Source organism: Solanum tuberosum, unplaced genomic scaffold (genome assembly GCF_000226075.1).
Source record: "Solanum tuberosum cultivar DM 1-3 516 R44 unplaced genomic scaffold, SolTub_3.0 scf00272, whole genome shotgun sequence".
Classification (NCBI taxonomy): Eukaryota; Viridiplantae; Streptophyta; class Magnoliopsida; order Solanales; family Solanaceae; genus Solanum; species Solanum tuberosum.
The window spans coordinates 652,461-669,800 of NW_006239194.1; the positions used below are offsets into that span (position 1 = coordinate 652,461).

At 37.7% G+C, this 17,340-nt stretch overlaps 1 protein-coding gene across 10 annotated transcripts in view; it reads left to right on the forward strand.

The window, feature by feature from the left end:
* LOC102587641 (uncharacterized) overlaps positions 1 to 17,340 on the forward strand; it is a 25,453-nt gene that overhangs the window by 4,769 nt on the left and 3,344 nt on the right. For 5 of the 10 annotated variants that reach the window (XM_006358248.2, XM_015313884.1, XM_015313883.1 and 2 more), the window contains exons 2-5: positions 186 to 1,372; positions 7,441 to 7,561; positions 15,548 to 15,607; positions 15,688 to 17,051. In XM_006358248.2, the coding sequence (XP_006358310.1) occupies positions 207 to 1,372; positions 7,441 to 7,561; positions 15,548 to 15,607; positions 15,688 to 17,051 (2,711 nt within the window). In that variant the 5' untranslated portion in view covers positions 186 to 206. Of the gene's footprint in view, positions 1 to 185; positions 1,373 to 7,440; positions 7,562 to 15,547; positions 15,608 to 15,687; positions 17,335 to 17,340 lie in introns of those variants that run through there. The other 5 variants (XM_006358252.2, XM_006358246.2, XM_006358250.2 and 2 more) reach the window with 5 other exon arrangements.

Genomic DNA, 17,340 nt, shown 5'->3' on the forward strand with positions numbered 1-17,340 from the left:
GGGGGGGGGGGGATAATCACTCAGATAAAGCTTCTAACATGTACCTTTAAGTTCTGTTGTCACCTGTAGTTTAAGTTCTCCCATTAGTTCTTTTATACTATTTCTAGCTTTCTGAAGTGCTTGTAGATGACTTTTGTTTGTTTTCCTTTGATTATTCTCTTATCTTATTGATCTTATTTTGCTAGTGAGCAGGATTGAGTTAAAGGATGGAAAAAAAAATACTCCCATCTTCATCTGGAGGCTACGACATTGATTCCTGTGGGATGCATTTGGGTCAAAGGATATCGAGGCCAGTTGATTTGCCTGAATTTTCCTGGACTCCAGAATCACGATTAAAAGAGAATGGTCCACTCTTATTCACCACAGAAGAAAACACCCGTGAGTTAACTGTAAATCAATCAAAGTCTGCCTCAGTGGTTGCTCTCGGAGATAGTTTCCAGCATCAATCTAATTATCAGAACAGTGTCGAAGGATACACTAGTAGTTTGAAGGCCCAAGAAAATGAAGTTAAAAGTATAAACCATTACCCTTTATGCACGCAGCAATCTACACAGCACCAGCATCCACTCTGGAAATATGATTTTCCAATTGGGGAGACACCTGATTCACTAAATTGGGTATCACAGACAAATAACATGCTTGCACAAGCTGACACTGGTAGATCCTCTTCAAAATCCGATAATTCGTATACTGGAAAATCTCAGATTCATCCTCATCAGGGCTATTTGATTTCTGGGAACCCTGATGTCACCTCTAGGATGCCATTGGAGTATAATGTTTCCACTGGAGTTGTGAGAGAGTTTGGAGCAGTTGAGCAGATATCTTCTCAGCACCATTCCTCATATGCTTCTTCTCATGGAAGAGGTTACCCTGAAGAAGCCAATAAATTTGGAAATTCTTGTGTTTTGAAACAAAGTCTTAAGTATTCAAACAGATCTGGAAGTAATATCCCCTGTTGGTGGAATAGAGATATTCTCTCAAGGGGCTCGGCTTCTACTGACCAAAAGGCTGGTGGAAAGTCATTGCATACCAAGGCTCAGAATTCCATTGGTTCTTTTGATAATCGTGTAGACACACTTGAAAGTAGAGGAAGAAGTCACATGGAAGGTGATATGAAAAAGGACCTGAAAGCAATAGCTAAGGAGAACATCAAAAGTTCTTTGACAGATGACCTCTCCTCCAAACATGTCCACTCTCCATCAAATTGTGTTCAACATGTTGAATCAAATAAGTCAATCCATAGTTCTCACAGATTAAATGAGAAGAGTAGGTTACCGTCTAATAAGATGTCTCCTGCAGCTGAAAAGCTATGGGAAGGATCTCTTCAGCTAAGCTCATCTTTTACCGTTTCTGTGGTGGCTTTCTTCAAAAGGTCTTTCCATTTACTTTTCGTTTTGGTTTTCAACTTTTGCTTATAACTTCTTACAAACTGCAAGCTACCTTAGAAGTAATACTAAGTTTTTACTTTATATTATTGAGGGGTTGTCTGCTGTAGATTAATCTTGGCATTGATGTGGCAAATTATATGTTAAAAGATTCCCCATTATCTCGTTTAAGTCATGTCTGAAATGCTGCTCCTTTGCATGTTGATCTTATTGTTTTCTATGTTCTTCTGTAGCACTACTAAATTGCTTTGTGACTGCATTTAGTTTTGATGAACTTCCAACCCAAAAGCCAGACTTTAACGTGCATCACAATTTCATTAGTTCCTCCCTCTTAGAATTAGATCTATATAAGAAATCATGGCACACTTGATGCATGTTACATATGTTTTAAAATAATATTCTGGTGTTATTCACTTTAGGCATAGATAAATAAATTCAAAGTGGAATGATATCTTAGAAAAAATTAAGAAAATTAAGCAAACAAAGAAAAGAAGGAAATAATGGATTAAAAAGCTGAGTGGAGAAGATGTCCGTCCAAAAAAGATTTGCTAGGAGATTGGGACTAATTTGTTGTTTAGAGTTTTTGGAGAAACCAAAGAATGCTAGGGTGTTGACGTTTAACCTTTCTCTTCCTAAGCCCAAGTGGATTCTGGCCAACTACTTAACTTTTGCTGCTATATACTGGACCTACCCAAGCATAATTTAGCTAGCTGATTCCAAAATGATTTTGCATGGAGGGGAAGCTGCTGGAATGTTGATATTGAAGTCAGAGTTAAGAACTTGCAGCAATTAATCAGTGGTGCATAAGCAAAAATTACGGAAGGTAAAGAGAACTATAAGAAAAGAGCCAGAAGAGATGGATTTTTGAGGATGTTGAATACATGCTGAGACGAGGAAGGGATCTGTAACTATATGGCGAGATTGAGAGAGAGATTTAGAATCGGGTAAAACAAATAAAGAAAGAGAGCATGAATAGGAAAAGAGAACGATTATGTTGAAGAAAATCCATCATTCTTAATAGCAGCAGAGGAATTACTGGAGTAGAAGAAAAAATCAGATTTTTTTTTTAACTTGGTAAGGTTGTATTATATCACAAAACAGTACATGGGTTGTACTGAAACCTTATATACAAAATTCCCAAATTCTTACTGCTCTATGGCTAAATTGAGTCTAAAACATCAATTATAGAGACAGTATCATTTGAGTCATTTGAGTATAACTGATTACACCAAAAACATAATAGCAAAATGCAGTTGAGCTTCACTTTCTGCACACTATTTTCTATGCTCTCAAAACACCTAGAGTTCCTCTCTTTCCATATTGCCCACCATATTGAAGCAGGGATAAGTCTCCATCTGCCTCTGTCTTTTTTTTTGAACTTGGTAAGGTTGTATTATATCACAAAACAGTACATGGGTTGTACTGAAACCTTATATACAAAATTCCCAAATTCTTACTGCTCTATGGCTAAATTGAGTCTAAAACATCAATTATAGAGACAGTATCATTTGAGTCATTTGAGTATAACTGATTACACCAAAAAACATAATAGCAAAATGCAGTTGAGCTTCACTTTCTGCACACTATTTTCTATGCTCTCAAAACACCTAGAGTTCCTCTCTTTCCATATTGCCCACCATATTGAAGCAGGGATAAGTCTCCATCTGCCTCTGTCTTTTGCCAGTACTCCGGCTTCCTCCCAGCTCTTTAAAGTCTCTGAAACTTTCCCAGGCATAGTCCAGGAGATGCCTTTGTGACTCAAAAAAATCCTCCATAGTTGAGTGTGCTTGCAGTGTAAAACAGATGATTTACATTCTCTAAAGTCTCCCCACAGAGAAAGCATCTAGAGCATAAGGTTATCCCTCTCTTCATGACATTGTCTTGAGTAAGAGCTGCTTCCTTGGCCAACAACCAGACAAAGCAAGATACATTGTAGGGTATTCTGCTTTTCCATATTTGTTTCCATGGACAATTTTTAATTTGTTGGTTTGTCTGATCCATTAGCTTATAAGCTCTATTAACTTTGTATACTCCTCTATTGTTTCCTGTCCACCATAGAACATCCTTCCCTGTTTGAAGTCCATTGAAAGGTTCCACTGTGTTAAGAAAATCAGCTACTCTCTGAACCTCCTAGTCATTTTAGATGTCTTCTGAAGTTGAAGTTCCACCCCTGTAGTGTCCATAAATCTGCTATAAACCCTTGCTGAAATGTAACTAAGTTGTAAACATCAGGAAATAACTCTTCCAAGTTGCCTTTCTCATGCCAATTATCCTTCCAAAACATGGTCTTTCTCCCATCAAAAACTTTCACCTTTGAGTTGTTCTTCACTTCATCCCATAGATTCCTATGCCTTTGAGTTGGATCTTCTTTTCCAATTGCCTTTTGCTTAGTTTTTATCAAAACTATGGTCTTTCATTAAAATTCTTCCGGTTTAACCTGTAATACTATTACAACATGTGACACATCATTGGTGTGAGAGAATATAGTGGGCTTTTAGTAGAGCAGAGTCCTTTCTGTTAGAGCTCACCTTTGATTATAGCCCCTCTGAATTGGCTTATTTAGGTGCTTTTAAGTCAAGGTAGCTTTTAAACAGTTTTGGAGAGTTTGGACAAAAAAGTGCTTATAAGCACATGTTTTTAAGCCAAAAGGCAGAAGTTAAGAGTTTTTAAATTTTGGTTTATAAGTCAAAAGTCAATTCAAAATAGGCTCTTAATCGTTATAATTTTTATGCAAATTAACATTATAATTGATCTGCCTATATGGATATGGGCAATCCTGTCACGCCTCAAGGCTACCCCCTTGACGGTAAACACGGGACCTAGGATCACGAATGACCCCAAGCTAACCCTGTCTGGCATAACATAAGCATACTGACATTATCTAAGAAAACAAGAACTAATGCGGAAGCTAAAACAATAGTTAACTGAATGTGGGGAATACCCAATACTGATCTGAATATATATAAATAATATTTTAAGAGTTTAGTGATACTGAACAATCACTTAAAACTAAAGCTGAGTCTAACACTGTCTGAAAAAGCCTCTAATTGACTAGAGTTGCTGGGACATGTCCCAAGCTAACCCTAGCAAAAACTGAAATAAAAGACCGAAATGGAAAACATGTCTATTGTCCTCGAAGTATGAGGACTCACTACTGAAGCTGCTGAATACCTGAATGCTGAGGACCTGAACCTATATCATGAAAGGATGTAGCGCAGAGTATGCGTCAGTACTTGGAATGTACTGAGCATGCATGACATAGAATATAACTGAACAAATATGTAAGCTGAACAAAGCATGACTGAGCAATGACATAATCTGAACATAATGTAAATACTGAAATGAACTGAATGCAATGACCAAGTACTGATTATTAACATGACATGCTGAGACTAAATACTGAAATATAATTGAAAACCTGGTCAAATGCATTAGTGTCTGACTGTGGGAGCTACTATTAACCGAAATAAAACCACGATAAAACCACATGAGCTAAATGTGGAGTCCGATGTATACGCCCCATCGAGAGGACCCAATATACCTTGCCAGGGGTATAAAGGCATGACTGATGTGATTTCTAAATCTGGTGCCCACAGAGAGGACTTATAAACCTACGGGGGCACGTAGTTTTGGGACTATGAGGGTATGTTGAACCCTAGTCCAACTCGGTGCTAAGCCTATTCCCAACTGGAAATGTGTATGACACAACATAATTGAAATACTGGATAGCTCAATATTCTGACATGCAAATCTGAGAATGCAACATTTATGTACTGACAATGAAACATTCGAAACTGGAGCATGTATATCTATTTAACTGACATGGCAAGTGTAATTCATTAACTAAGAGAATCTACACAACTAGGGTTCTGAGTTTCATGCAAGGAACTAAAAAATGATTCCACAAAACATGACAATCTGATTACGAATACTATAACAACTAAATCACAACCAATATCTAAGGTTTTAGAAACCTTAGGTCTAAGCAAGATATAGCGAAGCAAGAATCTGACTGAATTCTAGGGACCTAGTAGATGAAAGGAACACCCATTAGTAAAATCCCACATACCTGGTGACGAAATCTACGGAGAATTCCTTCGATTTTGGGGCTGGAACTGAAGAAAACCTGCTGCGTGTTCTTGAGGGGTTTGGTCGACTCTTTCTCCTCTTTTGCTCTAAGTTCGATGAATTTTTGGTGAATGAATTGCGTAGGGTAAGTTCTGACTATGTTACTAGGCTTAAACTGACCAAAACGACGTAGTTTAGGGGTTAAACGACGTAGTTTAGGTGTCCAATGCATAGGGGAAAAGACCAAAACGACCCTAACTTAAAAGCTGACGGGGCCATCGACGGACCTGACTGACGGACCGTGGACTGACCGACGGTCCGTCTTGGCAGGGCGTCATTTGTCTTCAGAGAGCTGGTGCTGAGGGTCACGATCCACGGACCTGGACCATGGACCGTGGTCTGACCTACGGTCCGTAGGTCCGGCCGTGGGTCGTGTCTTTACTGAACTTTCTGGGTGGAGTTGTGGTGACCAACCACGGACCCCACCTACGGTTCGTGGCTTATATATGGATTGGGCAATCCTCCCCTCATGAGTTAATTTTGGGGTTGAGTTAGGTCTAGATACCATATCTTTACAATTTGGTGGAATGCTCTAGAACCTTAGAACTTGTTGCTATATTTTTTTAAAAATTATTTTGTAGAACATTCCTATAATTCTAAAAAATGGTTGCCTGTTACGTGTATGTGGTGTATGCACTGGCCAATATCCAGGCAATCTTCTCTTTGATCATTTTTGTGATAAGTGTTAGCTGAAGAGTCCTCCTTCTGTTATGATGTACACGGATAGAAGATAACTAAGCTTTTGATGACCTAGTTAAGACATTAAGAACTCACCATTACCAGTTTTTAAAAAAAAGACATTTAAGAACATGTATCAGCGCCGCAACTAGTGGAGAGATTGAATTAGGTCTTTCATTAAGTTGTAGAAACACAATCAGTAGTAAGGTTATCACTCACCATACAGGTGTAGCTTGAGCACTTGGTCCACGAGCAATCAAAACACATCCTTCAATCAATCTATAACCGCACGATATCTATCTAGTATCAACTTTCCGAGAGTAGCATCACCATATCCTTATTTGCTTATTTTGATCTGATATATGTGAATATAAAGAATACCATATTTCATTATATATTCAAAACACAGCTTTATTTTTATTTTTGTTGGGTTCCCTGGGAAATTATTTTCCATGGCTCTTACAATTGAAAGATATCTGGCCCTTTTGTGTTTGATAGTTGTCTATTCAGGCATAATTCATAAATCATACAAATCTCAATGCTTAAATGTGGAACTATTTTAAGGTATATCACATATTCCAGTTCATGTTGAGTGCAGTTAAGAGAAAAGGGAAAAAAGAAATTGTGTCAGTGGGATGTGTAGTAAGAGCTTGTGTGGTCTTTTATATTGGAGAGATGCCTAGAATTCCTGCATGACGCCTTTTTTGATATGACAAGCACACTGAGCTTACTTCTAAATTGTCCACCAGAACAGATTTGGGAATTTTTACATCTCTTCTACTGTAGGTAGTTTCATGTGCGTTCAATTTAATTAGTTATGTTCTTGAATTGTCTATTTGATTCAATGTAGTTAGCTTAGTTCTAAGTTCTAATAGATTTTCTTGGACATGTTTAGTCTTTACTGACTGTTCAGTATGATGGCTCTTTCAGTATGAAGTTTGGCAGGCATTTTATCTGTATTCAGGAAAGATTTTCATCTTTCATGGTTACCTATTTAATAACTTCATTTTAGCTGTTTCTACTATTGAGCATTTTCTATAGGGCTTTCCATTTTCCATGTTTTTGTTCATAATTTGACGTGCTCTTGTGCTGATCCTCTTAACATGTGATGCCGATGGATCTATTTCTGTTCACTTGATTTGTAGCATTATAGACCTGCATGCATGGCAAGCTGCTTTCTGTCTCTTCTTTGATGATTATTGGTGTCCTCTATATTTTGTTGACCCTATGAATGATGAATTTTATGTAGCGGTGAGAAGTTGCTTGATGTCAAGTGGTCTGAATTTGTAGTAGCTAAAGGCAGAGTAAGATTAGATGACTTCGAAAAATACATCAAAAATCTTCCTAGTTCAAGCAGTCGGGCACTAACGGTAAGACTTGTTATCTTTGTTCTGTTACTTAAACTGGGCTTTTTAATACGGAGAGTTAACATGATTCATTTGTGATAGATGCCTAAAAAAATTTCAGAAAAAGATGGAAGAAGAAAATATGCCTTTTTTCCTTTGAGATTTCAGCTGAAAAGTAGAAAAATGAAATGGTTAATAGAAAATTAGAAGAAGACATGAAACATTACTTTTAATATGAGATGCATTTCGCTAGTCTCTGATTACTCACTTCCTCCTCGGTCCTTAAAAAGAAAAAAAGAGAAGAAGAAGTCACGTGTTTATTGGCTGCCTAAACTTGGTGATCCAAGAATTGTATCTTACTTGTTTACTGTCACTTTCCTCTGCAAATGTTTTAAGTTCTTGAGACTGATTAAATACTCCCTCCTATCCAATCTAACAGTCCTTGTTTAGTTGGCATGCTTATCTGGAGAAGATGAACATACTTGGATACTCTAGAAGTTTTCTGTCTTCTTGGCAAAGATGGTAGCTACTGTCCGTTAGTTGTCTAACATGATACTCAAATAAGGATCTTGGTAGAAATTATGGATTTAGAATGATACAACAGAATCATCGTTTAAGAACTCCCAAAAAACAATAGAACTGAACTGAGACATACAATCTTGATACGAAAATCTCTGGTTATCTTTTGTTTCCTGATAACGATATAAATGATCAGGTAACGTTGTACTGAAAACCAACACTCATCTCAACAAGGTTTATCTTGTTGCCTCTATGAAAACTTCAACTGTAGATGCTAAACAACCTCTACATACATCTATGGAACTCAAAATCCATATCCTGTTTTTCGGGGTGTAGTTTCTTAATATTGGACTAGGCCTTTGGAGGAACAACCACCATTAGAAGAACAACACTTCATTTGAATGTTATCCAACTTTTGATTACACTAAGGATATATATTATACATGAGTATCCTTTATATTTAGGCTTTTTTGGGTATGGATGGCAAAACTATTTCTTATGTTACATGTTTTAAAAAAAAAAACATTTTCTAGATGCCTCTTTAATCTTGTAGAGGCAACTGATAAGAGTACTATTACAGAGAGCTGTGGTGTAAATAATTTTAGACTTAGTCTACCAGAATTCTGCGCATTTCGCGAAACAAAAGAAGTATAAGATCCATATAGGCTAGACCAACTCGTTTAGTCTTAAGTAAGGTAACACACACATTAGGTTCAATATTTGCTTGAAGTCTTTTTAGTTTGTTTTGAGATCTATATGGCATTGTAGTTGTAGGGATAAATGTGACTGTTGGAGAACCTATAGTTTAGAGAGCTCTTAATCTGTCTTGAAAGATAAAACTATAAAGTGTTGTAATCAAATGAGACCAAACAGAGCACAAAGGATATAGATGATTCATTTGTCGATCCCACTTGGTACTGAGGTTTGTTGTAAAAAAGGTTAATTTTCTGTAAAATCTTTTTCTGAAAATCTTTTTCAATTTTTTACGCAACCAACATTAGAAAATGATTTTTGTTGATATCACCCAAGAAGCTTTTTATAGCATACCTAATAGGGCATTGATCCAGTTCTATATATCCATGTGGGTTTCCTAGACAAATATTTAAGTATCTACTATGAAATTAGGTGTATATTCTGGAATTAGAAAAGAGGGATGAGAATGTTAATCATTCAGAGTTCTTTGACTCAGTGTTCAGGGAAGCGTGAAGCGGAAAAAAGCGATAAGGCCCCGCTTCACGCTTTAAGCAATGAAGCGCTCACATACTCATTCTAGTCTGTGAAGCGTAGACGGCTCGCATCGCTTCGCTTCATCGCTTTAAGCGATGAAGCGCTCGCTTTCCTGAACACTGCTTTGACTTGATTAACAATTTTTCATATGTTAAATTTGGAAAGCATGCTTATTGGTTTACCGGTGATTCTACTGATTTAAGAAATCTGTTGAAGCCTGTCAATGTTAGTGAGCAAGGCAACACCAAGCTGGTATTATCTGCTTGTAAACAAGTGGTGAATGCTTATTGCTAAAAAGCTGGTATTTCTAATTTGCTTGCATTAATATTAAACTAGTATCCAGGCTAGGTTTTTCGCCAAAAAGTCTTGATAAAAATTAAACCTAGATAATTTGAGAAAATAAAACCGCTGATAAATCCAGAAGGATGTAATATCCCTATCTAAACTTTTGTCAACTATCCAGAAAGAGTTCCACTATTTAACACTGTTCTTGAGGTTTCAACATATTGCCAATTTTTAAAAAAAAAAAACTATTCTTGAAGTTTCAAGTAGTAACCTTCTAAAATAGAAATGTAGAAGATGGAGAATAGTGATGAACGGGGTTCATGAAGTGGGCTCCTATCCATGCATTCGAATTGGACTTAAACCAAATGAAATATATTTTCGTATTCAAAAAGAAGAGAAGTAGTAATTTCTTATTCTATCAAATGTGACCTTATTGGGATTTTAAAGTGGATACTTCATTTTAAATATGCTTGACTGCTTGGGCAATCAAAGTTACTAAATGAGAGTTTACTTATAATTGTTCAAGTCACAAAACAATACTCCTCATTCTTTATTAGGTGATATTTTCTTGATAACCAGAAAATTGAATTTATTACAGGGACAAAAATGCATGTAGCTAGAACATTAGTGTTTCTAATAGCAAGATAACCCTAAAACACGTTAAATAGTGTAACTATATCAGTTTTGAGATTGTCTGTTAAAGCTTTCTTAATAGATAATATGACGTACTATATGGTAGTTACCATCACTACATGGATACTTAATGTAATTTGTGGACATTATCAATAGAATTAAATGCAAAAACAATAGAGACATGTACATGAATGCATTTTCTACACAAAATCAATCCAACAATTGAGAAGATTTTTGGCAAGGCGCAGCTGTGAATGAATTTGCACATGTGGAGCATGTTATGTTTCTTATGCAGTACTACGGGGAGTGGGATGACGTATATGAGGACTGTTATTTCAGTGTTAATGGAGTTTTTGTTGGAGCAGATTGTAGTTTTTTCTGATTTTGTTTATGAAAACAATCAATTGGGGACTGATCTCGTTCGAAAAGGATAAGCGATTGCTGCGAATATAATCCGGCTTTTAAATCCGGAGTCGAATACCCCGGAGAACTAAGTTTAGCTATAATTATTCTATTTCTCTAAGAATATAAGTTTGAATAATTTTCGAGCATGAGGGTGTTGAGAAACAAGGTCAAAGAAGTCAATTGATTTTTACTCCCAGACACAGTTCCCAATGTTCTTTCTCTCTCCTACTTCCTGGGAGAGAGGAACCCATCTTTTCTGGCATCCTCTACCGGAATCAACCCTTTTTTTAAATAGCCAACAATAATCACCCACTGTGATTATTCCCACTAGTAGGATGGAGGAGAATCAAATCTATTTCAATGCTGGTTTCAAGTCTTTCGATATCACCAGATGGGAAACTGAGAAAGCTGAATGGTACAAGTGGGTAGAGAGAAGCAGAAAGATGATGCGCAGATTGTCCATGAGTAGAAATGTGTTGGAATGGATCTGTCTCTGTCTAAGAGAAGCATCCAAAGAAAAAAAGGAGACAAGGAGGTGGAAACTAGCTGAGCAAGAGGCAGTGCATTTTTGCACGAGAAAACATAATAAACATGGGAGGTTCATAAGCATCATAACTGTATATAGAGGGGGAAGGTCAGGCCTAATTATTCCTGAGTTGGCATTGAATGCGGGGTGGGTGGATGTTGCATTGAAGATTGACAGGTTCATTAAATGCAAGAAAGGAAAGGAGAAATACCCAGTACAAGGGTGGTTCTTGATTACCCATATGCTAATGCTATATGAGATAGTAAATGGCAATCCAGGAACCTATGCAGTGCAGAGGTCAAAAGCATTATTGGTAAGGTGGAAGTTCTAGATAAAATAAGTACCCAGGAGGGTGATCTGTTATCTAGATGCTTAGTTGGGTTTTGCAGTGAGAAGCCCAAGGAGAGGACAACTTTAGCAGACATAAGAAGATGGTCATCAACTAATTGGAAGAAAGCCTTTGGAATCAACATTTGTGAACTGAATGACGAGAAGTTTCTGTTTGAGTTCCCAAACAGAAACATGGCAGAACAGACCAAGTTGTGTTTGAGGAAGATGAAGTCCTTGAGACACTCAAGTTGTGTGCCTGGGACAAGGCCCCAGGCCCAGATGGCTTCCCAATGAGTTTTTATCAAAACTTTTGGGAAATGCTTAAGGAAGACATCTTGAGCACTTGAGGCAATTCCATGACCACCAAGTGTTTGAGAAAAGCCTAAATGCAACCTATGTGGCAGTGATCCCCAAGAAGGTGGGAGTTGTGGAACTGAGAGATTTCAAACCTATAAGCTTAATAGGTGGATTATACAAGATGATTGCCAAAGGTTAAAGAGAGTGATCAGGAAGCTTGTGAATAAACACCAGATAGCCTTCATAAAAGGTAGGCGGATCATTGACGCAACACTGATAGCAAGTGAGTGTGTGGACACTAGACTCAAAAGGAGATGATCTAGGAATTATGTGCAAGCTGGACATAGCGAAGGGTTATGATCATGTCAATTGGGGCTTCCTAATCAGGATTCTAGAGCAGATGGGTTTTGGGGAGAAATGGCTGAAGTGGATTGACTATTGCATAAAAACTATCAGGTTCGCCATTTTAGTGAATGGAGAACATGTTGGTTTTTCCCATCAGAAAGGGGTCCAAGGTAGGGAGACCCACCCTCTCCTTTCCTTTTCATCCTAGCCATGGAGGGCTATAATAGTATGATGAGAGTAGCTATCTAAATTCAGTTGGCTAAAAGGTTTCAAGGTTAGTAACTCTTTAGGAGGGGAAATGCAGCTTTGTCATCTGCTTTATGCAAGTGACACAATTATTTTCGGTGTAGCCAAGGCTGACCAGGTTGCCTTTATAAGAATGACTTTGGTGGTTTTTGAAGCAGTCTCTTTTTATTGTTTATCAGTAAATTGGAGGAAAACCAGCATCTTTCCAATTAAAGAAGTCCCTCAACTTCAGAGCCTGGCAAGGATATTGGGGTGTAAAATAGAACAGCCTCCCACAACTTACTTGGGCATGCCATTGGGAAACAAACATAAGGAGCTAGAAATGTGAGATGACATAATTGAAAAGACAGAAAAAATTGGCCAATTGGAAAGCTCAGTATATCTCTTTAGGAGGGAGAGTCACTTTAATAAACTCAGTGTTGGACTCTCTTCCAACTTTTGTTATTTCTTTATTCCCTATGCCTACCAAAGTGGAAGAAAGACTGGACAAACTAAGAAGAGATTTCTTGTGGTTAGGGAATAAAGAAGGGAAAGGTTTGAATTTAAGTCAAATGGCAGAATGCACATTTACATAAACAATCCGGTGGACTTGGAATCAGAAACTTAGGGTTGCAGAATAGATGCCTCTTGTCAAAATGGCTATGGAGGTTCAACACTGAGGAACAAGCTCTGTGGAGGGAGGTGATAGTCAACAAGTGTGGGTTGAATGGAAATTGGGTCTCTGGCTTTGTGAATAACACTTATGAGGTGTCAGCTTGGAGAACAATAAGAAACTTGTGGCCTGAACTAAGTAGAAACATAGCCTATAAGGTGGGAAATGAGACTAAAATCCTATCCTGGAAGGAGAATTGGAATGGATAGGAGAGAGACATTGATGGTCTTATTTCCAAACTTATTTTCCTTGTGCACCAATCTGGAAGAAACAGTGGCTAAGGTATGGTCTATTCATGGATGGAATATTGGGTTTAGAAGGCATTTAAATGACTGGGAGATTGGGAGAGTGGCTGAGCTATTACATGTTCTGAATGGGTTATTGGCAGAAAAAGATTCTATTGGGTGGAAACACTCTAGATATTAAAGCCTTTATGTTAACAAGCTAATATTAAGGAGGTGAAAGAGCATGCAGTTTGTAAGCTTGGACCTTGGAAGCAGACTTGGAGGAACAAGGTTCCAACCAAGATAAAGTGTTTCTCTTAGTTGGTTGCCAGAAGAGCATGCTCCTCACATGAGAAATTGAAAAGGAGAGGTTTCTATATTGCCTCTTGGTGCTCTCTCTATAATGAGACCGAGGAAACCAACCACCACTTGTTCCTTCACTATAGAGTGACAACATAATTGTGGAACCTTTTTCTAGGACTAACACTTACCGAATGGATTATGCTGGAGCATACAACAGATCTACTTAAATGTTGGATCAGCAGAGGGGGGGAAAATTCTAAGAAAAAGTGGAGTATAATACCATCATGCATTTGGTGGTCTATTTGGAAAGAAAGAAATAGCAGATGCTTTGAAAACAAGGCTAATTTAATAGAGAAAGTCAAATGGAATTGCTTGACTACTTTTTATATTTGGTGTAAAGAAGAAGGGATAGAAAAAGCTGCCCAAATTTTGGATTTTATAGGTACTTTGTAATCTATTAGCCTTATTGTTTTTTGTTTTTTTCTCTTGTTGGGACCCATTTTTCGGAGGTCTCCAACATATCCTTAATGCTGAGGAATACAACATTTTCTCAAAAACAATATTATTAGGCTACTCTAGTGGGCTCAGGCTACTTAAATTTATGCTCAAATCATAGAGGTCTTGATATCATATGGATAGAAGAAGAGAAGAAAATATAACTAATGAAAAAGTAGAAGAAAATATGATTTGCCCTGATAGAAGAAGAAAATGAAGAAAATTGCTGATAATTGATGAAGTAGTAGGTTGAGAAAATCTGCAGTAGAGAAGAAGAAAGGAAGAAAAATGTTTGAGAAATGATGAAGGGAAGAGCTTAGGGTTAATAATTGATTTTTTTTTTAAAAAAAAACAATACAAAATTAATGGGTCAGCTCATATAGTCGTTACATATATCATGTGGATGAAATTTTATGAGAAAATGAAGTTGTTACGTGCCTAGAAGCCATTGTATGCGAACACTTGGTCTAGTCAGTAACGAGGTGTGTTTCGATAAACATTTGGTGATAGTTCAGGTAGGAAACTTGCTCACCTAATAATTGAAGTATGAAACTCGAAAAAATTAGGATACTTTAAGTGTGTTTTTGACTTTTCACTATGAAATATACTTTTTGACTAAACTACCCTTAATTAACTATTATCTAATTAATTTTCTTGATTACATAAACACTCACTTATCTAAATAGGGGTAAATTCTGAAGGAAATAATTTATTCCTTTTTTATTATATAAGTGAACACTTTGAACCAAAATGAAAATGCTAAGTGGACATATTGAGCGAGTATGAGGCAAGTAAAGTCAATCCTTTCATATGAGGAATCCTAATAGATCCCCAATAGCTCACAAACGATGAATTCTTCCGCTGATGAAAAAAGCTCACATATGAGGAATTCTTCCGCCGGCAGAAAAAGCTCGACGAGCTTCCCTTTATTCATTACTAAGCCAAGGTCCCAAGTCTCCGAGTCAGTTTTTTCTACCCTAACTTCCTTGGAATTGAAATGTAATTGCATCATCAGGTACTATAATGTTGAATCTTCAACAGTTAGACTTGAATATTTTACGTCTCATAATTGTTCTCCATGCTTGCCTCTCTACCTCTGAGTTAGCGGTAAGGTCTGCATATACTCTATCCTCTTTATACCCTACTTTGTGGAACTACACTAGGTATGTTGTTGCAATAATTCTCTATGCTTTTGTTCAAACCTTCCATAGATAAAAAGCTAGATATTTAAGTGGAGAAGGGTAGTGAGGCAAGCCCATCATCTACCAAGTTGAACCATCCGCTTTTATTCCTTGCTTCCTAGAAAAAAATAAAAATAAAAATTCTACATGCTTTCGATGTCCAGTTGGAGGTTCCCCACCTTGTTAAAAGGCTTTACAAGTCCTTAGTGCAAAAAAAGCTAATATTTGGTGTATGAAGGCACAATAAGGCTATTATAGATTATATGCTCTAGTGATCAGATGATTCAGATACATCGGCTGTATTAGTGTGATTTATTATTAAGTGAATTGTTTTGTGTTCAGGTAGTTTCTATTTGCCTCAAGAAGGGGGCTTCTGCAATAGGACTCAAGGGCATGAAAGCGGTAAAAGCTATTCCTACCAATAAATGAAAATATTGTTTCTGTAAATGTTCCCCTGCTTAAGGTAGTGCTGTCTTCTTTAGGTTGCAAAAGATTATATGAAATGTGGCAGAGTCGGGATAGCAAAGCTCTCTCCAGGTGTTACTATCTACCTTTGTCCCCCGACCAATGCAATTTTCATTATTCTTGAAAAATACGGTTTCTTGAAGGGAACGGCAGCTGTGGAAGGGAACTCTCAGTTGATGATTGGTTGTGTTGTATGGCAGAAAAATCGAACAGCTTTGACTTCTGTTCTTAAAAAGTCTGAGGAAAAAGCTAATTCTTTGCAGGAGCAGCTTCAAAAGTCTCCATCTGATTCTTCTATGTTGCAAGGTGGGGGACAAGGTTCTTTATCTATGCCATCAGTTATGAACTCAAACCCATCTGCCCCACTGAGCTCTTTCTCAAATCTTGAACAAGCAAATGTCACTGATAACAAGAGTATTGGTATTGATTCTGCAAGCAGGACAACCTTAACAGCTTCAGGTGTGAAGTCACCACCTTTTCAGCAAAAAAAATCTGAACTTTCCGGCTCGCATCTTTGGGGATCTAAAGGGCACTTGTCGAGCAGTGAAGCTTCTTGTGTGCACCAGTCAAATGATGAACCACCCAAGGAAAGCAGGAACCTCCCAAAACCTGTAACATCATTGCTGTCCAATGCATCAAAACGAAAAATGGCATTTCCAGATGATGATGATGATCTCCCTGAGTATGACTTTGGAACTGCTAGCGGAATATCTTCAACTTCCCATCGTTCCTATGGATCCATTATCGGCAATAGGCTTCAACTTTCTGGAAGTAGAATTTTAGATATGTCTAAACAGCCCACCAGACCTGTGGCACCTTCAGCTTGCATGACTATTCCTAGGTCAGTAATATCGATCAGTAAAGAGATGCCCCTAGCTAGAAATGTTAATGACTATAGTCAACTGGTCACTGCTTCTAGGCAAATGGAAGGAAAGCATTACAGCCAAAGTCATGCTATTCCAGTGACAGTTCCTGTTCGTGCATATGGTTCACCGATGGTTCCGTTTCATAGCTCGGGTAAGAAGAACTTACTTTGTGATGATGATATTCCTGAATGGTTGCCGCCAGATGCTCAGAATGAAAGAACAAATGAACCACCAAAGACCTTTCCACCTGCATACCCTACCTCGAGAATGTTGTTGCCTCTTCCTACAGGATCAGTGTTTCCTTATCCATCTTCTGCCCCTACCCATAACAGTTTTTCTTCACAACCATCTCCTCTATATCATCTGCCTGCCAATTCCAGAGTGCCACCCCCCATGCCCTCTCAAAAAGGTCCTAGTAATTTGATAGGATTCACCTTTAACCCAGTTCCAAGGCCACAGTCTAGTTCCCGTGCTGCTGCAAGTTCGTTGAAGCCTGCGGATAAAAGAGTAAGGAGGTCTTGATACTAGCTTGTAAACTCAATCAACAGTAAAATGATTCTTCGATAATTGTTCAGTGACATTCTGAAGCTGTAACTATGCATGGACAGCTGGTCAGGTTCATGGATAGCGGAGTAAATTGAGACAGTCTATAGTTGGTTTTCTTTCTTCTTATTCCTTCATGTGAAGTCTACAATTGTTTGTTGTGAACGGGATTTTCTGCATCTTATACTTGCTTTGTTTAGTGACTTAATTAGCTGTGTTATTGATTTTCTTAATTTCCTTTTCCCACCCCCCCACCCCCCC